This window comes from Pseudorca crassidens, chromosome 16, assembly GCF_039906515.1.
Source record: "Pseudorca crassidens isolate mPseCra1 chromosome 16, mPseCra1.hap1, whole genome shotgun sequence".
In the NCBI taxonomy this organism is placed as follows: domain Eukaryota; kingdom Metazoa; phylum Chordata; class Mammalia; order Artiodactyla; family Delphinidae; genus Pseudorca; species Pseudorca crassidens.
Genome location: NC_090311.1, coordinates 56962197 through 56989838, shown reverse-complemented (window position 1 = coordinate 56989838; position 27642 = coordinate 56962197). Strand labels below are relative to the sequence as shown.

The window sequence follows — 27642 nt, the reverse complement described above, 5'->3', positions numbered from 1 at the left end:
TGAGTACGTGTGTATATACATACTCAGCAACTTAAATATTCTCTGAATTGATGAGTTCATTAACTGTTTTGTCGTCGTTTTTACGTTGGTCCCCACATGTGTGTGTCAGCATGGTACGTGGTAGAAATATTACTGCAGGCCATTCCTACTGGTGCTGTTGTAGTAACAGACACAGAAATGACTACAAACCACAGAAACAGACCCACTGAATCCTAATTCAATGCCACTCCTTCACCATTTCCTCTTAGGTCCCCAGAGTTACTCTGCAGCTACTCCAGCATCATCCTACTCAAGCAGAAGTGTGACAGACGAAGTCCTACCAGAGAAAGACAATGCTCTTAACTGATTGCAGTTCAAGTAACCTACGTTTGCAGGTTTTATGAAAATGTGTGACCATGTGACTCTATTACCAGGGCCTCCCCGGGACCCTGGAAAGGGCCTATGTAAGCGTGCAGCCCTCGCGCACAAGCTCTGTTAGCTCTGTGGCACGTTTATGTACGAAGATTTACTCACATTAGACTGGGCCTACTTCCCTGGATGGTAGAATGCAAGGCTTCCCATCACTAGTCACCAAATGTTGAGGCATGACTGAGACTTCAAGCCAACTCCGTTGCCCAGCGTTTCCTTAACTTGAAGATCTTGCCAGTTTTGGGTTCCATTCCTTCATGTTCTCACCTTCATGAAGGAGATGAAGAAAAGGTGAAGCTTTAAGGAATTTGACTCTAAGAGGGTAATAGGTTTGGCCTGGACTTTGCCGTCCATAGCAGAAAGGGCTTCCCCTGGGTTCTCTAGGGCCATTGTCCACATAAATACTTCTAATCACCTCACGTCAACACATCAGCACCGTTTTGGCAGGCTACTCTCTTGCAGTCTCACAAAAGAAATACTGCGCCAGCAAGCAAGAGTGATCAGCTGTCTGGCTGCCCCCCTAGAACTAGCACCTGGCTTGAGGCTTCTGGACGACCTGATGGGCATGAGACCTAGTGCTCCTTGCAGCATCCAGTGGGTCCCCTGTGTGGGGCAGAGGATTGGAGAGAACCTTGAAGGGGAGAAACCAGGACTGGGGCTGAGGCCCACGCAGGTCCAAGTGAAGGCATGGGGTATCCTACCTGAATGATGCTGTTGGCCCCTAGGCAGTCCTGGTACTGAACTACGACTGAAAAATTTTTGAGGAAGACACTCCAAAGCACGGGGGCCCCTGAGGTGCCTCTGCCTGTGTCAAAGGGCAGCACTTGTAGAGTACTGGCAAGATTCCTTTTCTTTTTTTTTTTCTTTTTTTAATGTATTGGTAATGACTGTGAAGGATCCAAAGATAGAACCTGCTGGAAAAGGCAAGTTTTCCCTGAAATTGTTCACTGTCATTTTAATTGGTTTTATTTAAATGATTTTCTTAAAGAGTGTGGTGACTGAACTTTAAGAAGTAGTAAGTGTGTTTTGTCTTGGGTGATGAAATACATTAATGTTTTGACTCCTGACCACTTAAACCTGCTGTATTTCAAGCTTACCTCCTTGGTGGGACCTCCTTTCTCATCTTTTCCATGTGTTCCTTTTCCCATCATCCTCATACCAGTGATCCTTTGTGGTCATTCCTGGATGTCACTGGTTGAAGATTTGAAAGATCGATAACTTTGTTGTCCATTGTCCTGTCTTTATTTAGGAAATGGGGCGTGATGTTGGCAGATGGAAGCCCACACTGGATGAGGATGCTCGGACCCTCTTTAACTCACACCCCCTTTGGCTTGTGAGCTTTGCCTTTTCACTGTCTTGGTCTTGCTCCCTCCCAGGGTCCGGTGCTTGTTCTTGTATATGATGTTGACATAGCTTGTGTATGAACAATGCTTGAAGGAACTTAGTTTGGAACATGTAAGGTTGAAGGAAGATATGTGAGCTTCAACCATCTGAAGGGCCATCACATGGAAGACAAGAATGACTCATTCTTTGTGACTCCCAAGTAGCTAAATGGAGACAGTGGGGTGGGAGTTCGAGGAAGATTCAGTCCCCGGGGAAAGAAAAACTCTCTTCTTATGGTTGTTAGAGGTAGAATGAGCTTTCTTGTGGTGACCCTTTGGCAGATATGTGAGGGACTGGATTCAAACATCGGTCGGATTTGGAGTTCAGCTGACAAGCTGAAGTATGAGAAGATTGGGATGACGTCCCACGGTTAGAGAGCATCGTCACAGAGTAAGGGCAGCCCTTTTATTTCATTTTTATTTTCTCCTGGAAACGGCATCCTGAGTCTTTGACTCTTGTGTGCTGCATCCACCATCATGTGTTTGCCCCTGTACGCTCTGCTGGCAGGCATCGCTGGCAAGGACCCCGTTCTCTCTGCTGATACTGGCTACCTCCTCTCATTGATAGGCCCCTGGTAGTCATGCCTCTGTTCACAACCTGCTGAATCAGCTTGCCTAGGGCTCAGCTCTCTGCATGTGGCTTGGGAGCTGACGTGCGGACTAGTCCTTCCCAATGCCTGTGATTCCCTGAATCTATGACTCTTGCCTTATTTGGTTTGGGGTCTCAGTGTTTATCTTGACCGAACAGTGGGTCCCACTGAGGGGATGGATCATGGAACACTCTCACCACTATGCCCCACCTTTTCTTTTTCATTCTGTCCTTCGTAGAGTATTGATTTCACAACAGATTCTCAGGAAATGCTTTCTAACCTCCCTGGCTTCACTAAAACTGTCCTGTTTGTCTTCTCCTCCTAGCTCTGTTCTCCTTTTCACCCAATCCAATGTCTCATTGCCACCAGTGAGGCCACTGAGCAATGCTTAGCTCCACGAGAGGCTGTCAGATCGTAAAGGATGCTGCTAATCCCTGTTTGCGTCCGTGCCATCCCCACGGTTTAATGATGAATGTCTCCCTAAAGGAGAACCAATATATTTCTCATGAGGCCTTTGGAAGTAATTTCTTGCTTTCATTACTAGAAAAAATAAAGTTTTATGGAGCTGCATATTGTAAAATATTTTACTACATGGAATCTACCCTTCATCATTTAAAACAAAAATAGAACTCTATAGGAAAGAAAAGTACAGGGAAACAGTTAAGTGCATTCATTCTTTCTTAAGTGATCTGGACTTAACCTCACCTGCCCAGAGAAAAGCTGGGCTGTGTCCCAAACAGTAGGAGGGAAAAACTAGCCATGCCAGACACTCACAGCAAGTTGATTTCAACCCTCACCCACGTCTTGTCCTGGGAGCAGACAGGACTCAGTCAGCTGCTAGGCTGTGCCTGTCAGGTATGGTCTGTGCTCCTTGCTAAGCCTTTTGTCTTTCTCGACCAAGATCCTTAACCTTTGTCACATCACTGACTTGGAGTGCCTGCTTGATCACCTGGCAGAAGTGACACCAGCTCTGGAGTACCTCAGCCTGCTGGGAAATGTGGCATGTCCCAATGAGCTAGTCAGCCTGGAAAAGGATGAGGAAGACTACAAGAGATACAGGTGAGTATCTAGGGGTTTGAGCATCGTGTGAGAAGGGAAAAATGACATCTTTGGGGAGATAATATTATATTCTGGGGTGCATAGATGTCTGGTAAGTATCAGTGACCCCTTCATGCTGTATTAAACTTTCCCCCTTGGGTACCCTATAGCCAGGGTCTCCCTTCATTGAGGGTAAACAAGAGTCAAGAAACATGAAAAGATGTTGAGTGGTATAGGACAGGCATTGACAAACTTTTTTGTAAAGGGCTGGATATTAAATATTTTATGCTTTGAAGGTCATATGTTCTCTGTCGCAACTATTCAACTCTTCCATTATAGTGCGTAAGTAGCAGTGAACAGTTGGTAAATGAATGGGCAATGCTATGTTCCAATAAAACTTTATTTACAAAAACATGCAGCAGGCCAGGTTAGACCCATGAGCTATTTTTTGCTGGCCCCTGCTCCTTGTCGTAAAATCTTCCTGTCTGCTTCTGAGTCACTATTTAGAGAGAGGGTACTTCCCACAAAGGTTTAGGGAGCTTATGTACAATCCCAAGAGGAAATCCTATGAGGCATATGGCTTTGTTCCGTAAAGCTATGCCTCCGTGTCCACCAACAATGGGATTTGATGGGCTCCAGGTAGAAATGCTTTTTTTTCTTCTCTCAACTTCTGAACCATCTGCTTTGAAATACCTGATCCAAACTCACTTCTCTTTAGGGAGTCTTTTTGATCTAACCCATTTTACTAAACTCATTTTTCCTCTACACTTGGAATTTTGTATGCTCTTGTTCTTGATTATTGTTTTGTAAATGTTTTGAATGATCTTTTCATATGTGTAGTGTAGCTTTTCTCTCCATTATGATGTGAGCTCTCATTAACACCCCACCTGAATCAATGTGGGAGGGAGGGAGGGAGGAAGGAAGGAAATGTAAGGCAGGTAGGACTACTGGAAAATAAGTTTGGGAGGATTGGGGAGAAAGGATAATGGTTCAAGAGGAACTGGTTCTATTGGGGTTCAGATTTTTAAATCTGTGGTGACCCACGAAGGAATGTAGTTGAGGGCAAACATTTTATATAAAGGCAAAGCTGTAAGAAATAGTGAAGGTTATTGAACACTGTATGTTAAAAAAACATACATATACATATACATGTTAGCAAGAGTACAGCAGAAATTCAGCTGTACTTCTTTACTGGGAAGAATTTTGTAGGAATCTTAGACTATTTTTAAGCCGTCTTAGAATAAAGCTCTATCCCTACTTCAAAAGAAATGCACTAAATCTTTTTTCCTCATGAAGTTTTTTATTTGGGATGTGATACTGTCGATTTGAATATGATTTCTATTAGGAGAAATGTGGTTAATATCCAGCGAGTGAATAATTAAAATTTCTAAATCAACCTGTTAAGTTAATCACTTAGAACTTAATTTTCTTCTTTAACGTTACTCTTATCAACTTTGAGTAATTTAACAGCTTGATTTCAGCTACGAAGGGGTCATTTAAAACACTTTATCTTCTGGCAGCAACTGATTATAAGATATATCTTGGAAGGGTCAGGAGGTACAAGAAAGTTCTCTCAGTTAACATTTTGAGTAAACCAGTAATCGTTTGGGAAATTCTCGTCTGTTTTTCGACTTTTTTCTTTAGATTTCTGGTTTTAATGCTTTAAAATTGCCCAATAAATTTTATATATGTACATATACATGCATGTGTGTATGCACACATTCACACACATTCATTCTTTCATTCACTTATTCATGGAGTTATATGTGAAATGAACTGTAGGTGCATTTTTTTTTAGAATGAGAATAATAGAGTGAGGAAAATCTCCCACCCCACCTTACTCTATTCAGTCTCAAAGAAAAGGTTGTAAAGGAAAAAGAAAAGCTAATACTATTTTTGTTGTTATTGTAACTAGTCGCATTGGAAAAAATACTTAGATCCATGGTGTGAGGGGTCAGATGAAAAGATCTGATGTGGAGTCCAGCTTTGCCAGTGGGACCTTTAAAATGGGGAGGACAGTTTAGATCAGTGACCCTTAACCAAGGCTATACTTGTGAATATCCAAGGTGTTTTGATTCATTTAGTGGCAAATGCAACAAAATAGTCAACAGATGACTTTGATGCTCAGTCAGGAACTGCTGGACTAAGGGACACTTAAAGTCCCTGTCGGCTCTGGTGTTCTGAGATACTGTCCTCCCAAGCAGTTACAGTTCCCCCTTGATCATCTCATACCATTTTATATATTCCATCATGTATATTTCTCTACTTCATATATGTCGACATCCAGAGAATGGCTTCCAGAAAGTCAGGACTGCGTCTTCTTGCCCTTTGAAGCCTTATCAATACTGAAAGTAGCGCTGGCTGTGTAATGGGGACTTGGTAACTGTTAACAGGAGGTGGCTTGAAATTACTGTTCCATCTGAGAAGCTGAGTACTTGTAGGGAAGTGTAGGGCCCTTTGGGCACCTTGGCTGCCCACTGCCTATTTAGAATTAGATCCACTTGGATGTCAACAAATGCACTTAACAAGCAAGGAACTATCCTGCAGAATCTACCCAAGTGTTGGTCGCTGGGTCATGATTCTTTAGGGAGGGCTTGATTGTAGAACAGTGATCGTTCTCCTGGGCTGGCCTGAGTACCCTCCAAGCACACCTTCCCCACTCCAGGTCTGTTAACCCCTGGAAGCCGTGGAGGGCTGGGGCTGGGGAGGCTGTGTGTTAGTGCACATATGTCAAGGTTGCCATGAGGAGCTGGATTCTAGAGGCCACACACAGCCGAAATCACATCTGGTCAGAACTACCTTAGGAAATCTGTAAGTCACCCACAACACCGGCAAAATGCTCACCCTCTGAGAGAAACAGGAACTAAGAACAGTGGAGGGAACATTCAATGTGGGCCCATCCAGTTATACATCGACTGCACGGCCTCTGATGCTTGAGTGGAGCGGCAGACCTGTTCTCTAGCAATTCTAGATTTTTTATTTCTTTTACTTATTTTTTATTTCTGCTTTAACAAGCACTGTCACCCTTGCATTTGGGTGAGATGAATGGGTGGATGAGGGAGTTCTGTTCAGTGGTCTGTCAGCAGCCCTGCTTTGTTCATCCTGGAGTCTGTGCTTCATTTGCCCCTGAGAAATTTTAGAGTTTCACGGTAAGACTTCTGAATCCTGAGTTCCTGTGGCATTTGGGTTTCTACAAAACAGTGTAGCCACCATTTGTTTCCTTTTGGTAAAATATCTTCCTGGCCCTTCATCCGCAAAGCGTGAGGTCAGCCTTCCTTCTAGCTGTTACCCAGAGCCTAATAGTAGGGCCTCTATGTAAATTTATGGGACATTTTCACTTGAAAATGGCTTAAAAAATGAATGATATTTCTACAGCTTACTGTTTTTCACTTTAAGTACATTTTCTGACAATATGTCTTCTATTAATCATTTAAGCAGTAGTAGGAGCCTTAAAGGAGTGTATTCAGAAGCAAGAACCCATGGTTCATTTAGTGCTGTCTAGAAAAATTTCACATTGATTGGCATCCTCTGTGGTTATGTGATGTAATATTTATAATATGTCACCCAGCCATACATCAAAACAAGTACGTCTCTTGTTTCATTTCCGTGAGATATGTTGATTTCAGAGAGGCCAGTCCAGTTTCAGGTCACATGGTGGACAACCACTGGACCAGAAATGGGAAGTGACCGGATTTATGGAGCTATTGGAAATGGACCCACAGTTGCTTCAGTTTCTACTGATACTTTCCTCCCCTCCCCCCCACATCACCCCTTTTCCTTCCTCACTTACCCCTGTGCACCCAGTTGGATTTTCTTGGCACACGTCCCAACAGTAGAATGGGCCCCTTAAATCCGTGAGTGAGCATGAACATGCTCCCTAGTTGCTGAGCGGTGCCCTGGTCCTGCTGGGGCAGGAACTGAACCGGGCCTGGGGTTTCTCTGTGCCGTTCATCACAGCTCATAGCTGTTAACGTGATGAGCTGTTATAGCTCACCATGTTATTACAGGCGCTGAAACCTGCCCCTGCTTTGCCATGTATACACAGTGGGCTGCTATTTTGGAATGAATGTTGAATGGAGGTGCATGTTGAATGGTGGTGCTGGACCTGAAGATCCAGCAGCCTTCAGGACTGGGGCAGGAAAGGATGGGGAAGCCGAGATGAGCCAGGGGGCCACCACTGTACTAAGGTTCCCCTTGGGGCCTCCGGTGGACTTGAATACTGGCCAGACAATAAATCAAGTATGGGGAACTTGGATGCCCAGGACGGTCTATTTCTTGTCTTCCTTTGTCATTCTTTTCTTTCCTCTTACTGCAGGAAAGACAGTAGAGTGGAAGTCAATGGTGCACAAGTGCTAGACCTCAGGCATCAAATAAGGGAGTTGGTCTCATGGTCTCTTAGTGCCCCTTCCTCCACTAAATCCTTCTGTCACTAAATCCTTCATTCTCTCCTGCCACTCCAATCTCTGGTTGGCTTCTCCTTCCTCCCTCCTCCTCAGTAGGCCCCTCTGTATTCCTTACAACTTGAAATTATTTAAAACGTGACACCCTTTCTTTGTTGCCTCCCAGGGAGCAGCCCTGGGGCCTGCCCAGTGTCTGTCTCACTCAGCCAAGGGGAAGGAGGGAGGGACCTGCCATCGTCTGCTGGCCGTCTTGGGCTACCAGCATTTCCCAGCCATAGAGGAGCTGTAAAACTTGTGGCTTACATAACCCAGTGAGCATTTTCCAGCTAATCTGCAGTCTGGGCTTTGAAGATCACAAGAAAGCAAAGGTCACGGCCCAGAGATCAAAGTGACAGAAGCCCACAGCGTAATTGCTGGTGACCCTCTGTCGAGGGCCTTGGTCTGTCCTGTGGGTGTATTGTTTGCACTGAGACTTCAAACGGTGCTGCCGGTGAACGGTGAGGGAAGTCAGCTGGCCTTGGCCGGTCGTCAGGCATTCATTAATGCTGTAGGTGAGCTCACCTCAACTCATTAGACAGCATTGTCATCTCTCCACTCACAGTGTTTGTTCATCCCTCTGTGGTCTTTATTGACTTTTCCTCACGGTTCTCCTTCACCTGGAGATGTGAAGGGGTGGTTAGACAAGGAAATTGGAGTAATAAGAAAGGAGGATATGGATGCATTTATTGTAAATTAACTTGGAGGCACATGGAATTCAAGCCAGCTAAAGCTTAAAAGAGGCGGGGGCAGCATGTAGCCCTTTCCCTTCAGGGCACAGATGGAGAAATGGAGGCTCAGGAAGGTGGCAGAGGCTGAGCCAGGATCACACAGCAAGCGAAGCCCAGAGCCTGGGCTCTTCCCTCTGCCCCGTTAGTCCCCACGCTTTTTGTTGGGAAGATCTCCCTCTTGTCGTTTTGTCCACTCCCCCCCCCCCACCCCCCAACACTTGAAAACTTTGGTCTCTTCCATAAGCCGCATTTAAGCCGCTGCTGACTTTTCAAAATTCGTCAGAGACGTTTAGCTGTTGATCGGTGCTTTTGATCAGCATGAGGTAAGCAGTGTTAACCAAACTGGGTTGATATCATCCAGTCCAGAGCAAAGAAGCTTGATGTTTTGTTGGCGCGTCCACGCTTTTCTGTTAAGCTTTGTGAAAGTTTGAGAGCAGTTCATGGATCACCCTTGCTGCCCTCGGGGCCCCCGGGTGGGGCACCAGTCACCAGGTCTCCCCCCTTCCCGTGCATGGGAGCAGGAAGGCAGCAAGAAGCAATAGGAAGAAGCATTGAGTGCTGTAAAAGGAAGGAAGTGGGGAGAATCCCAGTGACGCCACATCCAGTTCCCTCAGGATCTGGAAATGTGGTGTTTCTTGAGTAGAGTCTCCTCAGAGGATGAAACATGGCAGGCAGCCCCAGGAGCAGACACTGGAGATCTGTCTTGGTGTTCCTGTGGCTGTGCAGAGGGCCTGGGGAACAGCCGGATCCCCCGGGGAAGCAGATGTGGGCAGAAGACAAGAGCATCCTCCCTTCCCTTTGAAGTCTAGATGAAAAATGCCAGAGCTTTGAGATTTCGGTAGAGAAAATTGATTTGGGAGCAAACAAATAAACAAACAAAAAAGCCTTTCTGCTGTTCCTTTTGTCCCCCCTACCAGTTGTAGGTAACCGGTTACTTCCTAAGAGAAGTTCTTTCAGGAAGTGGAGGATCCTCTATGAAAAGAGAGAGAACCCGAAAAGCTCTGTGTGGGGCTCTCACTTTTGGAGAATCTGTTAGCAGACAGAGACAGATGGGTCTTTGAACAACTTCCCAGGGTTACTGGTCTCCTCTTGATAACCTCACCTTCCGTATCACAGCCAGGAGGGCCCCTGATTTCACTCCCTACCCCTCCCAGCCCTGCGGCCTTCTCCCAGCCACCTTGGGAAGGTCAGGAAAGTTGGCATTGCCCTCTGGAGCAGGGGACCTGAGCCTTAGAACTTAGACAGATCTCTTTTCATTAAGCAGTGCCCTGGCTTAACAAGCAGTTTTATAAATCTGAAGCTGTCTCCGGGTGCTGCAGGACTTATAGACGGGGGTTTCTGCCATAAAGTGGTTTATGATGGCTGCCTTCTGTGTTATTAGTAGCTGTCTCTTCCTTCAACCATTGCTGTTTGATAATAGCTTTAAAACACCCAGAATTACTTACCTGCAAGCCCCATTCCCAATAGCCCCTGTTGACAGTCTGAATAAGTTTACTGCCCTTTTGTTGTACTTTACCTTCAAAACAAACTGATTGAACCATCAATAGCTCGTGGAAGCTGACAGAGGCATGTCATCTGGACTAGCCCTGGTGATTGCAGGTTATCTGGGGGAGTTAACCTCACCGCATTGTTAACTGAAATGTTTTATGTACTGTGCAACTTTAGGATATGGCTGTGATAACCCCAGTAACTAAGTAATACATCACAGTAAAGAGACTTTGGTGCAACAAATAACCCTGGATTAAATTTACAAGGGTTGAATTGATATTGTAAAAGCCTTCATTCTGTGGCTTCGGGAATCCTCTCTTGTATTTTTATGGCAAACTTGTATTATACTCAGGATTGAAACTGCAGCTTTTGACACCCTGACATGACCTAGAACAAGGGGAAATAGATCTCCCAAGACCAGAATGGGACAGGCAGGCAGAAAGCCCACTGGACTTACCTCTTGGCAGTAATGTTTGGAGCCGGTTCCAAACCACCAAGGGGCAGGAAGGTCTGGTAGATGTGGCTGCTGTCTGGGCGCTGGGTACCACAGACATTGGAGCAGGACAGACCATTAGCAGAACTGGAAAGGAGACCCTTGGTGGCCTTACCAACCTCATAATTCCAAAACTGTTATTCCTCGTGATGTTATTTTCACTTGCACAGTGGTTCGCAGCAGGCCTAGTAGCATCAGCCTCACCTGGGAACTTACTAGGATGTGAATTTGAGACTTCCTTCCAGATGTAGTGAATCACAAACTCTAGGGGTGGGGCCCTGTGATGTGTGTTTCAACAAGGCATCTGGGGGATGCTGATGCCCCTCAACTTTGAGAACAACTGTGCTGGAATATAAGCTCGTTGAGAGCAGAGACCTTGTCTGTTTTGTGCATCACCTCATTCTCAGTACCTAGTGCAGTTCCTGGCAGGTGGTAGCTTCTTAATAATTATTTGTTGGGTGAGTGAATTTGTAAGTAAATGAAAGAAGACATCTCTTAAAGAGACGAACTTTGGGCCCTGAGCTGAGTTTCCGACTGAACTATCTGGGACAAGCCTTCCTAGTGCCTCTCAAACATCTTTAAGCATCGACCACCTGGAAACCCCAGGCTGGCCAACAGGATGGGAGTCAAGTCACCTCTGGTTTCAGGGGTGACTGGCAGCCTATTCCATGGGTGTTTCTTTGGTTCTAAAAGAAGAGTGCTCTGAAAACAGCAGCTCTTTGTCATCTAAAATTTTTAACTAGCTTAAAAGCCAGCACTTCTCTCTCTCTCCTTTGATTTCAGGGCTGTGATCCAAAGTGGGGCAAAATGACAACGTGCTGTCTGTTGTCACTGTGGTTCCTGCCAGCCCTGTGAAGACATCTTTCATTCCATCATTAAACACTGGCTGATTTTCTAATACTGATGTTTTCTTCCCCTGAATATTCATCTTTTCCCACCCTACACTTAGTGGGTGTCTTTACTCCTTTGAGCGTCACTCCTGACATATTGTTTCCATCTGTACGTGTCTTTATTTGAAAGAATCTGTTGTCATCAAGACTTTGCTGCTACAAGCAGAAGATGGAAGTTTTTTCTGACACTGACTGAGGCCAGTGGGAGTTCTCCTGGAGGATAGAAAGGTCATTTGGGCCTTTGTAGAGCTTTTCTAATTTAGGGTAAGCTTAGGCTGCATTTGGAGAGGGAAATGCTCAGGGAGAAGCAGGAAAGAAGGTAGTGCATAGTTTGAGGCCAGGAAGGAAGCAGGAAGTAGATCGTCAAATTTCCAGGACCTCAGATGTTGGTGTGGAAGTTTCAGGGGAGGAAAAGGATACACAAGAGAATTTAGAGTATTTTGACTTTAAAAAAGAGTAATATGAAGGCTGTGATCAGAGGCCTCTAAGCTGTTGTCTCTGGCACCTGAGTGATCAGCTAAATCTTTTACCTGGGCAAGCATATGCGAGGCCACGGGGTGATGTGAGACCACCTGATGAATGGGGAAGCTGGCCTTGGGAACCCAAGGCTTTGCTGAGGAGGGAGGCCTGCTACACACCTCAAGTAACATGTGTACTGAGAGAAAGCTCAGGGCTTGGGCTGCTTTAGGGCTTGGACCTTTGAAGCCTTCTTGAGATTTCCTGTTCCTCTTTCTTTGTGCTCCCAAAGCTACTTTGTGTATAACCTCAAACTTGGCACTTACCTACGCTGATTTCTAATTTCTTTGGGTGAGTCTTTCTTCCTCATTACACTAAGACCCTCTTTTAAGAGCAGGAACCATGTTGTAATCACCTCTGTATACCTAGGGTCTGGCACGTAGTAGGTGCTTAAGAAATATTTGTGCAACTGAAATGAACTGGTATTTTATGGAGTCCGTTCTAATGCTACTTTCCTAAATGGTGTGAGGGTGAGGGGGAAAAAAAAAAACACCTGGTCCCTGCCTTCAAAAAGCTTATAGTTTAGGTGAGGACATTAACTGAACACCAGCAAAGCAATTAAAACACAATAAAATGGGGGCTTCCCTGGTGGCACAGTGGTTGAGAGTCCGCCTGCCGATGCAGGGGACACGGGTTCGTGCCCCGGTCCGGGAAGATCCCACACGCTGCGGAGCGGCTGGGCCCGTGAGCCATGGCCACTGAGCCTGCGCGTCTGGAGCCTGTGCTCCGCAACGGGAGAGGCCACAGCAGTGAGAGGCCCACGTACCGCAAAAATAAATAAATAAAATGTTAAATTGCAGGGTGCTGAAAATGCCTCCTGGGAGTGTTGAGAAGGGAGAAAGCAACGCGGGCTGCGGGTGCGGGAGAAAACTTCCTGCAGGTTGGGATTTGGAAGATGAGTGGGTACGGAGGAGGCTGGGTACAGGGAGAAAAAGTCAGATTCCCACGGAAATGATTTATTGCTCTTGACATTGGGTCCTCAACTCTTCTTCCTAAGCAGGACAGGGTCTAAACAATTGCTCCTTTGATTGATGGAGTATGGGGGCTTGATGGAGAGCATCTGGATTGGTGACTACCATTGAGGAAGGAGACATATAGGCAGGTGTCTATATCTTTTATCTATCCATTTATAGGTTTATGTACCTGTCTCCTGGCCAGGCAAGTCTTCTTGTCAACTCCATACACCTGCTTGATAGTTCATCACACAAGAGGTCGGTCATTGGGTTATCCTTGGAGGCCGTAATGGATCCCAAAGACTCTTTCCAGGGGGATGGAGACCATATAGCATTTTGGGGGCTATTAATATCCCCTAGAAACCAACTCTCCTTGTTTCTCCTTGATGGAGATAATCTTCATAGTGCCAGTGTAGAAGTAACTCAGTGATGATGAGAAAAAAGTCCTCAAGACCCCTGTTTGATTCCTCAAGGAGCATTTCTCAGCTATATGTGTTTCTTACTGCTATCCCAAAGTTGTCCAGGTTATTATTATTATCTTGATGGCAAATTAAAGTTTCTTGTCTCAGCTTCAAAATGAAGATTTGCTGTTATCTCAGAGATGAGAATGATCCAGATGACATTAATGGTATGATCAGGTTGTAGGTTATTTTCACTGAGAACTTCTTGTGTAGCAAAGATGTTGGGTCCATTTTTCAGAATGGTAGAAGGTAAGCACGTTGATAGGATCTTACTGGCTAATCCAGGTGTGTGTGTGTGTGTGTGTGTGTGTGTGTGTGTGTGTGTGTGTGTGTGTCTGCCATTTTGAAAGTTTAGTTGTGTATCTGTGTAAAATAGAACCATTTGGATTTCCCCAAAGAGTGGTTATTCATTCTTTGTGAAAGAAGAGAGGAGAGGCAGGAATCAAGGTCTAAACTTCTGAAGACCTAATGGTGTAGTTACGGCTCATTAGACAAATTGCATGAAAGTTTGAGGCTGTCACCCCAGTCTTCCTGAGTTACCTCTGACTGTTCTCTTCCAGATGCTTTGTTCTGCACAAGCTGCCCAATTTGAAGTTTCTGGATGCTCGTAAAGTAACCAAACAAGAACGAGAGGAAGCTTTGGTCAGAGGGGCGTTCATGAAGGTGGTGAAGCCCAAGGTAAGCCCTCGACTGACTGTTCTTTGCAAGGATTTATGCCTCACCTGTTGGGTACTCTTTGACCCTGGAGGAAGTCCTCCTATGTGTTCAGAATGCAGGAGGAATCTCACACCAGGATTTCATCCATGGATATACTGTTGGCCAAACAAGAAGTAGAACTGGATATAAACTGGGTCTTCCTGTGACCCAGCCTAGGGGACCTTATTGGAAAGGTGATTTCAGGCAGATGGCTCTTGTACCAATAAAGCAGCATCATACACAGCCCAATGGTGACGTTCCTGGGGAGGATTTCGGGCCTCCTGGAAAATGTTTTATTTACAAGGTGGGGCCTCTGCAGGTCTGTAGCTAAAAAAGGAGAAACAGGAAAGCATTGGGCATTTACTGTTTCTCAGGGGGGTAGTATTCCTCTAGTGCCTCAGAGGGGGCCCTTCTTTCTTGGGACCAAAGGGTAGCTGGGGGAGAGTGATTTTCTCTTGTCCACAGGTGAGGGCTCAGTAGCTCTTGGAAATACTGTTGGCAGGGAAGGTGATTTTTTTGACAGTGTGATCTGGGACTGGTGTGTGCTTCCGTCGTGTAGCTCATGGGAATGCTGTTTACTGACCTTTGCTTCGCCAGCTGAGTCTGCTTCGAGGCCATGGGATTGAACGTGGCGTTATCTTAATGACAACGTTGATGAGGCAGGGGAGATTTGGCTTGGGGTCCTGGATTCAGACACAAGGAGATTATTAAGGACATGGGCTTGGGAGGAGCTGGGGTCCTTCAGTGAAGCCTGAGGCTCGGGAATGGACTTGATGACCCCTCTGGAGGTCCCTCACTGCCCTGGAGCTCTGTGGCGCTACGGTCACTTCCTGTGGGATCCTAGCTCGTGTGTTGAAAACACTAGCCCAGAAATCCTTGAGGTCTCGTTTGTCCTCACTGATTGACTTGGAGCACTCTGCACACGCATTGGAAGTGATTAAGAGGGAAAGAGGAAAAAACAAACAGAACCAAAACAGAAAAATGAAACCTCTTCCGTCAAGTTGCTCAGCTGGCAGCAGACCTCAGGCCACTTTCTTTCCCTGAATCCACGAGGTGCAACTTATTTCCCGTTACGCTGAATAAAATTGCTAACAGTTGTGGAAATGTATGATATGGAGAGTATAATACTGGCAGATAAATGCATTGTTACCTGTTTCAACATGTGGGAAGTTGAGTGATTCGCTTCGTAGCTATTAAAGTGTTAACAGTTTTACTAATGGAGGCACTGATTTGATGTATTGCTCATGACTGCCTTTAGTTATTCCAGCTTTTGTCCAAAAGAAATAATTTATTTCTTGGCCTCCTTTTTTTTTTTTTTTTTTTTTTGGTTAAAAGATTCCAGAGACAGCCCGTGTCACCAAACCAAAGTACGACAAATAGACTGTTTATAGTATCTTGGGTTCCTGACCATCCTGAATTTCTCACCGTCGTGTATACATGCATTTTATAGAATAGATGCTATTTCTCCTGCTCTCATTGTCTTTGACATGGAAGCTCTGGAAATCCGGAGGGTTCATAAAGATATACCCATCATATTGGAGTGGGGTGTCAGTGTCATCCAGTACTGTTCTAAGGTGTCCAGGTATGCGAGTCCTCACATAATCTTCTAACGTGGAAGGAAGGGAACGTTGGCTTACTGTACAGATGAGATAACTCAGGCCTTGAGACGCTATTTGGGCTGCTCAAGTCACCAGCTCATCATTGCTAGAGCCCGCGCTTTACCTGTGGGTCTGACTGCAGAGCCTACATTCTTCCACTCCGACCTCTTACCCCTGGAGCACTCATCTCACCATTCTCCCCATGCACCTCTCCATCCAAACAGAACCTCCGAGGAAGGCCTAAGTGAAGAAAACAGGAAACAGCAGGACTGTTCTGTTGGAGTAGAGATGGGGGAACTAAGTCCTCCCCTGCCTCTGAAAGCAGGGAATGACTCCTTAGCATCCAGCAGTAGCTGGTTCCCCGAGTCGTTAGCACCATCGTCAGAAATGCTCTTCAAAGCTCCACATCAGTTTCTGATCAGTTACAGAATGAGCTCACATTTGTGTGGTGGATGCTGCCATCTTTACTAACTGTGTTAAGCTTTGAAAGAGCCATTAATTATTTGGAGAGAGACATAACTACTCTGGCAAAGCATGAGGACATTTGGTGGTTGTCCTTTTGTAGAGTTCCATGATTTCCAAGCTGGAGAGGGCTTCAGAACTCACCTGGTCTGTGCTCTTATTTTATGGGTGAAGGAACTGGGAGAGGACGTAGTTGCCTAAGGCCCCACAGTCCCTTGGAGGCAGAACTGGGACCAGAACCCAGACCATCTGGGCTCCCAGTGAAGTGCTCTCTTTACACTGTGATCCTTTAAGTGCACTGGAGGATTTCTCTGTGTTCTGGTTTCATATCAAGCTGTATGCCTCTCATGAATGGCGGGCAGTTCCCTTCTGTCTGCTGTTTGCTGGGCAATGTGCTTGTACTTCTCTTGCAGATAGAAAGAGGCCAAATGAGCTCCTTGCTGAATTAATAAATTGGGATTAAAAAGGCTGGTTCTCGCCTGCTCACAGTATGTACAGACATATGTTTGTTCCTTGCAGGTGTGTATATACGCTTTCCATCTCTGTGTGTGTGTGTGTGTATACATATATATATATATATATACACACATATATATATATGTACTAGGAGGTATGTGTACACCCGGAGTCGGCTTCTAAGCGGAGAGCAATTTCCTCTCCGTGAATTGCCGACGCTGTGCTGAGCACACTTGGTGAAGACCTATTTTTCATCACGGGCTCGGAATCTCAAGTTGGCTTCTGTCCTTTCCGAGGCAGTGGCGTCCTGTTTTGCTTAGTTGGCAGAATGCGCTGATGGATGATCAAGGGGGCCGTGATTTGGGGAGCTGTTCTCATTTTATTCCTGACATAAAGTATTTGGGAGAATGGAAAATGCCTCTCCAATCACAGCCCTTGCCTCGGAGGTAGAGAACGGGCAGTCTGGGTGTTCACGGCTGACGCAAATGCAGAATCATCCAGTAACTCATAAACCCCCTAAGTCACAAGGGTTTGATCTGGTACCTGGCAGGCCCCAGTGCTTGAAGTGCGGGGTTGGCTCTCGCTCCCTCTCACGATGACACATTTCTCCTTCGTGGCTGCCTTTTGTTGTTTAAAAGCTGCCTTCTGTCTGAGCTCTGATTGTACAGAACGATGCTGTCATTCATTAGGAAGTGAGAGCTAACGTTGCAGTGGCTCTTCTAGACTCTGTGTGTGTGTGTTTAGTGAATGGACCTACAACAGCTAGGCTTCGTTCATTTCCCAAAATTTTAAAGAAAATATATATCTCTGTCAAATATTGGCCATCGTATCATGCCACTGTCAATGCAGAGAGCACCACGCTGGACGCCTAGGAGGTGGTAGACCGCAAAGAACGGATTCTGTAGTGACCAGACCGTGACCCCCGCTCGCTGCTCCAGGAAACGTAGATCAAATCAGTGCAGAGACCTGTCCAGGAGGGTGTGTGTGGCGGGCACGCCGGCCCTGCACGTCAGAGAGACAGTGCAAGAATCCAACAGTTAGAATTGCTTATTATGTCCTGGCTTTGTAATTATTCATCCCTGTTCTGGCAAAGAGCACAGTTGTCATTTCTGTGACATAATTACTTAAAGCTGAGCCCTCTTGTTTTACAGGCACTTATAGGAAGTTGGCTACCAACAGTTTAATCTTCGTAATCTTATAGAAGCGATGGGAGGCACAGCTACCAGGGCAGCTGGACCAAGAACCTCAGCTTCTATTAGAAAGTGTTTAGACATGTGTGTTTTTGCTTGTAATCATGACCCTTCTCTTATAGGTCATAGATTTGTTTGTTATTGTCTGTGTGTCCTTGAAAATATGACACCTGTGTCTTTATGTGGGCACACCTGAGTTTCCTATCCTGTGTAGCTTGTGCATTTGTGTAGTTTTGCGTAGTTTTGCATATTTGTGTATGTGTCTTTGGGTATTTTTCTTGGAGGGGGTGCACTATAGAATGTGCGTGTGTGTGTGTGTGTGAGTGAGAGAGAGAGAGAGAGAGAGAGAGAGAGAGAGAGAGAGAGAGAAAGGGGAAGGGAGGAAAGGAGGCATAGGGAGACGTGATGTGTTAAAGGAATAAACGTGTACCTTTGGAAATCTTTTTTATTCTTGTCCTTTAACTGCAAGTTGAAAGCTATTTGGGTCCAAGGACCACCTGCTTCCCTGACTATACTACATAGTCCTGCTCTTGACACTTGGAGTTGGGCCCAAACTTTCCTGGGTACCTTTAGTTTCTTCCATCTGTGTCTGTGTTTTTGGAGTTCCAGGCAAAAGGCAAACTAGGATAAAGACAGGGAGTGGAAGCATCTGGAAGCCCACTCTTTGTCAGGACAAAGCTGCTGCGCACCTACTGGGGTGTCAGCTCCATGAGGATAGGAACTTGCTTTTGTTCGCTCCTCTATCTCCAGGGCTTGGTCAGTCACAGAGGCTCAGCCAGTACTCGTCAAAGCGATGAACTATGAACAGAGCATTTTGGAGGATCCATCCAAAAAGGTGGTCCATTTTTTTTATTGCCTCAATATGGTCCTCTGCAAAAGCAGGAAAGGGACTTTTACCAGAAGAAAAGGTAATAACTTGGACCTGTGTGTTGGCAGAAAAGAGGGATTCTGGGTCGCATATTTGTTTTTCTAAAGGATTTACCCTGGGATTACTTATGATGGCAAAACCTACGGCCATCGTGATCCCCAGGGCCATGGCTTCTCCATGGGGCAGCTTTGCTGGGGTGGGCAGCAGGGGTGCAGTCCGAGCTCCCTGTCACTGCTAATGTGTTCTCTGAGTCCTTCTCTCGGAATCCTTCTGCTCATGTTAGGGATTTTAGGGGGAAAAAGTAGCTTTTCTCGGAAAACATGTTGGGGTACTCCACAAGTCTGTGGGTTGGTAAAATGAGATTTTCCCTGTCTTAGCTGCTCTTATGCTTTCTCTGTGCCATAAAGGAGCACTGCCTCATGGCTTGTTTGGCTTACTTATTGTTTTTTATGCCTAGCCTAGTTCTTCACTAAGTGCTACCTTGTTCTAAAGCACAGTGTGTATGTCTTTCATATATTCTCTTACCCCATGGGGCCAATTGCAAACATGTGAAAGGTTATCCGAAATTACCTCTAGATAGGTTGCAATTACTAACATTTACTCTGTACTCAATATTTTTAAAAATACATATTTTACATAAAGCCTGGGTGTGCCTGTAAATAAATGTTGTAAACCACATGAACACGCAGTTTAAGTAGGCAATAAGCCGGTAGATGTTGAAAGTTCTCTACTGTGCCCAGCTGTCAGAAGAAAACTAAAAATGTCAGTTGATTTTCTAGATATTTCTAACTACCTGAATACGTTAGTGTTTTACGGTTCTTTTCTGTTTTCACACAGATGTTTCTCGTCTAGAGACATATTCAGATTCTATTTCTAGTCAGTTTTGAAGGGAGGAAAAATGTTTAATTCTTTTTTGGAAGATGCTTAGGCATTGTGTTTAGAAACAACTTCAGAAGCCAAAAATTTGCAGTTTGTTTGTTTTTCCTTCTTTCTGATTTCACAGTTTGCCACATTCATTTGATGGGGGAATCACTTGTATTTCTTCATTTTTAGCACCATGGCCTCCTGTGTCTCAAATAAATGCTTTCAGAGTGTTGCTTTTTGGAGACCATGTTGGTAGCTTTTTATGGCCTTGCTTTTTGATAGCAACCCTCTGAAATCAGAGATAGACTGTTGCAGAGAAGTTGTGTCTCCAGCACCCTAGAGATAAAGCACCCTAGCAAAGCCCTGTAGATAGGAAATTGAAACCACAATAGAAGGAAAGTGAATAGAACTGTAGTTGATGGTAGCAGCCTCTGAGAGCCATGCCCAGATGTTCTGGGGGCCTGTGCAGGTGCTACACATATAGTACACATCATTCTCCATTAAGCCCAGTATCTGGTGAGATATCATTGTGTCTCTGTTGGAGTCATTGGCTTTCACTGCACCCCGTTGGCCCAGCTCCACATTCATCCTCTTTGTGGCCTCTAACATGCTGGCTTTTTTTCCAAAGATGTTTGGACAGACACATGCCTAGAGGATCATGGAAGTAAGTGGCATTTTTGGGGGAATGAGGTGTGTCCCTAGCATCATTTGTACAGCCTCTGGAACCCACCCATTGGGAAAACTGTGGTGGATTTCATTATTTGTCTAAAATCGTTCCACTCCTTCTGCCCTTGCCATGGCTTCCCCTTGAAGAGAGAAGCATACCTCTGCATCCCATTGACTTTGGATGTGCGTGGAAGTGACAGCATGCCAACTCTAGGCCAAGGCCTCACGAGGTACTATGTGTTTCCACTCACCCTTCTTGCACGCCCGCCATTTGCTGTGGAAACCACATGAGATGCAGGTTGAGCAGACACACGCTGAGATTAAAGCCTGAATCAGAACTACCCCAGCCACCCTCGGACCTCTGCACAAGAAAGATGTGCTGGTCATAAGCCACTGAGGCTTTGAGGAGCACTGTTGCTGCAGAAACCTGACGAACACGTAGGCTGTCCGTGCTCACATTCTGTCCTCTGGCCTTCCCCGGCCACTTGAACCAGGGCTCTTAACTGAGACACAACTTGGGGTGTAGTGAAGTTCATGGCAGTTTTGGGTGTCACAGCACCAACTTCGGTAGGCTTTCTGGTTGCCTCACTAATTAGGATCAAAGGCCAGCCTCAGGGTCGACTGGCTGCTTAGCAGTGGATTATTAGTTGTGATGAAACTTTCCCGGTACGTGAGTCAAAGCAACACCTAGCGTATATTAGGTGTCCACTGTGTATTAGATATTGTACTAGCGACTTAATATTATCTCTCAATTTCTCTTTGAACTCGAATCTGCCAGTGATGATCAGAGAACTTGCATACATCACTTAAAATTACAGAGCAGTGTGGAATCCAGTTCTTCCCCAGGCCCACTTAGGCCCCTAAGCTCATGCCCTTTTTCCTGTATACCTTAAATTTCATCATCCAGACGTGGAGATAGGATGAGAGGCAGGAGAAGAAGAGCAGGACGACCAGGACATGGAAGGGAGCCCGAGGCAACTTTATAATTTTCAGTTTTGACCTTGTGACTACTCCTTCCAGCCCATTTTGGTGAAAATTTGTGGGCTAGGCCGAGAACGGCAGGAGCCAGGCGGTGGAGGGCTCTGTTGATTAGGCAAAGCTTGCAGCTTAATTTGAAGATGAAGAGGAACCTTGGGAGGGTTCAGAGTGGGAGGGAAGTGTGGGCAGGTCTGTGTTTGGATCCCTGGGCATCTGGTGGGCGGGGGTTCGGGGGGTACTAGCGCTCTGTGTATACAGCAGGTGTTTTGGAAATCTGTACAGAGGCAGCTGCCGGCCCGAGGCCACCCAGCAGGGAGCATCCAGGCCAGTGTTGGTGCTCACGTGGCCACGCAGGTCAAAGAGCTGGGGCCCAGAGGCCTCCCCTGACCGCAGGGAGGGGTCTGGCTGGTAGCGAGCAGCTCAGATGCTGGGATGAGGGGAAAGCCGATGGCTGTCAGAGACCCAGTAGTAACTCGCCTGGCAGAGGGTCTCTGACATTCTAAAAAGTTCTTTGACACGTTCTTACCCAAAAGACCCTGTCCCCTATGGTATCAGCTGCCTTAATTTTAAGGAATGAATTTAAGCCTTCTTAACTGAGCCATGAGAAATCCTCATTTGTGTGATCTCTGGTAATGATTAAGATGGAGCCTTACTAGCCGACTATGTCTGTAATCTGTACATTTCCAGCCTGACATTTTCTTGATCCACTTTAGAAGACTGTTCTTGGTATTTTCCATTTGCAATTTAGTTTTTTTTAAATTATTTTTTAAAATTAAGCTTGACGGGAAAGAGAAGAGGGGAAGAGGAAAATAAAGACGCTTCCTTAAGAAAGTGGGTTCTCAGAGCATAAAGTTGGGGTGCTGATTTCAAGTTACCCATGTTTAAAGCTCACATCACCCTGTATTCCGTGTGCAGCTCAGGGCTTGGCAGGGAGCTGTCCTCCTGAGCAGGTGCATTGGTAACCTGGGGCAACACCTTATCCTTAACATGCTTTACTCTCCTTGATCTCCCCCCACCCCCCGCCAACACACACACACACACACACACCACACACACACACAGACACACACACACACACACACACACACACACACACACACACACACACACACACACACACACACACACACACACACACACACACACACTTTGCTTTGAGCCTTTGAGCCTGATGATTCCAGGCCAGTGATGAGGAAGACTGGGTTGGAAGTACAGGACCACCTTGTCTAGAACAGAGGAAAAAGGCCGATGACTGAGGTCTGAGCGAGGGGAGGATCGTGATGGCGGCAGCGTTCTCACCCTCCGCCGGTTCCCTGGGCCTTGCTCTCTGCCCTTCTGACCTCTGTGGCTTCATGAGTCTCTGCCTTGCTTAGAAAGTCCCTTCTGGACCCATGGCAACATCAGATCGTAGGGACTAAACCCTCAGGCGTATAGGGTTCCTGTAAGGCAGGGAAGCCTGCAGGATGGATGGCTCACTAGGGAAAAATCATGAACATTGTTCTGAAGCTAACTTTGATTCCGTGTTAATATTACTTGCAGTTCCATGGCTAAGAGAGGAAGAGAAAACAAAGATGGTGTAGTCTCAATTTCTGCTCTTGAGTTCTGGTTATTTCCAAATTGCCTGCAACTAATAGCAGATGTACTGGTTTGCTGCCATAACAAAATAGCACGGACTGGGTGGCTTTAACAACAGAAATTCCTTTTCTCACAGCTTGGAGGCTCCAATTCCAAGATTAAGGTGTTGGTGGGATTGGTTTCTTTTGAGGTCTCTCTCCTTGGATTGCAGGCGACTGCCTTCTTGCTGTGTCTCCACATGGTCACCTTGATGTGCACACACAACCCTGCTATCTGTTTGTGTGTCCAGACGTCCTCCTCTTACAAGGACAGGTCATATTGGATTAGGGCCCACACACTGGCCTCTTTTTAGCTCAGTCACCTCTTTAAAGGTCCTGTCTCCAAACATAGTCACATTCTGAGGCACTGGGGGGTTAGACTTCAACATAGAAATTTGGGGGGCGACACAATTCAGCCCCTAATAGCAGACGAGAAGAGTGAACTTTAAGAAGAATATATTTAAGAAAACTCATGTAGGCTTAGTGATAAAAGGGATGTCTATGATACTTAACATTTACTTGTTCTTTTCATTGTCCGCAAAAGCCCGAGAAGCAAAATCAGTGGATAGAATAAAGTAGTAGGATAATCTTAGGTTTCCAACTTCATGGGAGTTAAAAGTCTTCACAGAGTTTGATTGAAACAGAAATTTGACCTGTTTGCCTGAGTGCGGCTGATAAATACTTTTCAGGATCTCATCCAGGTGAGTGCCAAGCAAATATGCACAGGTAATTGCCAGGATTAGTGGGAGCTCCAGTAATGACATCTCCCCGACACAGTAGGCTGAGTGAGGAGCCCGATGCTCAGAGGGGAGCTTCTTCTCATTAAAAAAAAAAAATTACCCCTAGAGGTACCCTTTGCCCCAAATTGTTCCTTGAGGAGTGAAAAGAAGCTGTTTCTTGTTATAAGGGAGAAGTGTCCTGACACATGTCCACTGGTCTCTGCCTGTTTCTCCAGAGCTTATTTCTCCCTGTCAAGATGTCCAGGAACATCCCGTTCCCCGGTAGCTGTTGGATCCGGCTTGTGAGTTGGTTCCAAGACTCTAGGAAGTGTGTTTTTGCCTCTTCATTGTTTTGTCTACCTGTGGTCACCGTGGCTGGCTTCTGGGGCCCGTGTCTACACTCTGACTCTAGATGCAGCCTCACTGTCCCTGTGAGCAGGCGAAGTGATGTTTCACAAGCATGATGGGGCAGGTCTGCCCTTGGGGTCCTTGAAAGCTGATGGTACAATTAGCTCTTTTATTTGCTTTTCTGCTCCTTACAGTAGAGTGTCTTAGATTAACAGACAGGGCGCCAGCAATAATGCACAGATGCTCTGTAATTGGGGCTTCCTTTGATGTTAATTTAGCGAAGTTCAGTGCTATTGTCAGTGATAGCAATTATGCTCAGCCTTTTCACCAAGGACATTTTAGGATAATTTTATTTTTCATGTGCATTTTAAAATATGGCAGTAAATTCTGAGCTACACTACCTGAATTAGAACTCATTATTTCTTTTCAACAGCCAACCACTGCTCTCTGTCTATGCTCCAAAGCTGTATCTTTATTTTTCTTTTCTGGAGTGGGGAATTTTAAAGTGGGGCTTCTACCTCACGAAGCTTTTTAACTCATGAGTGAAATTTAGAAGTGAGTCTTTTGGTTTTTTGTTGGCGTTTTGTACTGTCACAGAGACTGTCTGGCTTAGTGACCTCTCCCATGTTTTATCTGGACCATTTTTATTCATTCCTTCCCATCGCCTGACCTTTATTCTTGTTCTTGACATGATTCAAGAAGTTGCCTCCAGCTGTTCTTTTGGGGAGGTTTAAAATCTGCATTTATCATGGCTCTTGTATTCCACGGCAAACCTCTGATTCTTACTTTGTTCATGGGCTGTTGTCAGATTTGCTCTTCCATTTGGGGGCCAGTCTCACTCCAGGTTTCAGGATTATATTTAGGTTTGGATTAAAGACCACACTTCTGCCATCTGTTTCTCCATTGTTACTACGGGGCATGTCATACCTCCTTTCACATTTGTTGTGAGGATTAACTGAGATCATGTGTATAAGCAGCTCACACAGTCTCTCTGGTATGTAGCTAGTGTTCTTAGGTGTGGCATTTCAAAACAGCTCTGTTTTGGGGCCATTGCTGTGTCTTCCAGTTGTGTGAGTGAACACGACGAAGATGATTTTGGCTTGAGTTGGGGGGTGTATTAGTTGCCAGGGGGCTGCCTTAACAAAACACCATAAACTGGGTAGCTTAAACAACAGAACTTTATTTTCTCACAGTTCTGGAGGCTGGAAGGTCCACATCAGGGTGCCACATGGTTAGGTTCTGGTGAGAGCCCTCTGCACAGCTTGTAGACAGCCATCTCTCACTGCTGTGTCCTTACGTGGCAGGAAGAGGGAGAGGGAGAGCAATGTTGATTGATTGATTGATACGTCTTCCTCTTTTTATAAGGCTGCAGTCCTATTGGGTCAGGGCCCCACCTGTATGTCCTCATTTAACCTTAATTACCTCCCAAAGACTACCTCCAGAAACAGTTACATTGGGGGTTAGGGCTTCAGCATATGAATTTGGGGGAGCATAATTCAGTTCATAGAAGGGGGTATTGCCCCTATAGTCCTGGTGACTTAACTGAGTTTTCTAGGATTTATACTTAAGCGTTTCTAAGGTTTTACTAAGTGTTACTTCCTGATGAGAGTAAAACACCTAAAAGAAAGGAATATGGGAGGAGAAAGAGGGTCTCCTGTTGATCCTGGGGAGGCTGGGCCCCTAAGTTTGGGGGTCTTCCCAGGCACTACACAGGCCTTTTTGTTCTCGTGGTTATGGTGAGGGGAGGGAACCAGGGCAATAAGAGGTGCAAGAAAAGTACGTGCAGTATTAAGACATAGGAAGTCCCACAGTCACTGATGCAAACAGGAGACAGTGCTGCACCGTCCCCAAGCGGACAGCAGTAGGGCAGTCCCCCCATAGGGTCCAAACTGAGCAAGGGATGCCTGGTGCAAAAATAAGCCCTTAAGCCCTTTCGTTTGGGTGACCTTGGACTCAACTCTCATAATCCTCCTCCAACTCCCTTGGCGAATCAGGAAATCAAGGCTGATGTTTCGATTCTAGAATTTGTCACTGGAGTCAGTCCCCTTCTGCCCCATAGTAAAATGGAGAAAACCAGGGAGTGAAATCTGGGGGCTTGTTACACATGTCCAAAGAATATTATCTCATCATTAGAGGGGGCTTTGAAAACCCAAGGTTGAGATACTGGGTCTCTGGATAATTAGAAAACAACCAAGAGCTGTATTACACCAAGCCACATTTTTTTTTCCCTCTGAAAAATCTGTTTCAGTTCAGTATGTTAAAAAAAAAAAAAAAAAGTCTGATTTCTGCACTCATTCTAATTTTTAGTCATGGGATGTTTTGGAAAAGATTAAATTACAAATTATTTTTGTTCCTTGTATTCAGAAAAGCCTCAATACCAGTTTGTGCCTCTGGACTTTGGGATTACAGAGGCCGAATCTGAACTCTGTGCATCGCGTTTGCTTAGGTGAAAATGGGTAGAAATAAAACAGATGAAGGAATGAAAAGCTGTGCCGTCTTTGCTTCCCCTCCCCTCTTCTTTTCCACATTATATGACTAAATGTGCAACTTTGTTCACATAACTGCTACAAACAGTTCACTGTGTAGGCCAAACGCTCTCTAATGCAGTAAAATTAAGAAATAATATGCTTTGAAAGTGATTTATGAGTGTGGTTAAACTGCCAGATTTACAAAGAAATAGTTCAGATCTTGGGAAGCCTCAGGAGTCACGTCAAAAATGAATTTGACCATGATTTAAACTGCTACTTTTCTTACATGACATTTAATATGTGTACTTTGGAGGCCCATATGTCTTTAATAAAATAGCATTAAGTTTTAAATATGATATGAATGCAGCCAGTTTCTAAATTCATAACCTTTTCCACAACTCCAAAATGCTAACCAGTAAGGGAGTCATACACACAATAAAACATAAACCTTAGAAAATAGCTTTTTATTAAAATGGTTAGACACTTGGCATCTGGGTTGCAATGTAATAAATACTTACAGCATTGTGGGTTTATCAGACGTTGTTTACCCTACAAGCAACTGGGACCAGACAACTAATTACAACCCCTGCACAAAAGCGGTTCAGGCTGAGTACCCCTGAGCGTATCAGAGAGGCAAAGTAGTTTTGCCGAGAGTCCTGGACTTGGGTTCTCGGAGAGCTGGGTTCTGATCCGTCTCCACCACTTAAAGGAGTGTGACCTTAGCCAGGTTGCACCATTGCGATAATTTTCCCTAGCCTGTGTCACGGAGACAGTACCACCTGCCACGCAGGTTGGTTATGACGATGAGAAACAGATGCATCAAGGCATCTGGCACAGGGCCTGGTGCATAGTAGGCGCACAGCAAAGAGAATCAATTCTTTTGAAAATATTCTTTAATGAAAAAGTAGTTTAGGCGAGATCGTCAGGTCCCTTGTAGCAGTTCTGTGACAACTATAGGATGGCGCTTAGAAAAGGGAAGCCACTTAGCCAGAGGTCAGTTTAAGTCTCTCAGAGAATGAATAAGGAAGCGCCTTGCTTCACTCCCTTCTGAAAGGCACAAGCAGGTCGGAACTGACAGCAAGACATACCTGGTTCAGGGAGCGCAGGAGTGTGTTGGGGCCACCATCACTTAGCTGTTCCTGGAGATGGAGGTAAGGTGTGCAGTGCGGCCTCTTCCTGCCTTCTGGGTTTCCAGGTCATAGAAAATGAGAGTTACTCTTGTAAGCTGTATTGCATCACAGCAAAAGGTCTTTCATTGCTGCTGCTGCTTCGTGTGTGTGTGTGTGTGTGTGTGTGTATGTATGAGAGAGAGAGAGAGAGAATGTGTAAA

General features: G+C 45.5%; 1 protein-coding gene across 3 annotated transcripts in view; it reads left to right on the top strand.

The window, feature by feature from the left end:
- LRMDA (leucine rich melanocyte differentiation associated) overlaps positions 1-27642 on the top strand; it is a 1270435-nt gene that overhangs the window by 760001 nt on the left and 482792 nt on the right. For all 3 annotated transcript variants that reach the window (XM_067710443.1, XM_067710441.1, XM_067710442.1), the window contains 2 exons: positions 3302-3439; positions 13947-14064. In XM_067710443.1, coding sequence (XP_067566544.1) covers positions 3302-3439; positions 13947-14064 — 256 coding nt within the window. The remainder of the gene's footprint in view (positions 1-3301; positions 3440-13946; positions 14065-27642) is intronic.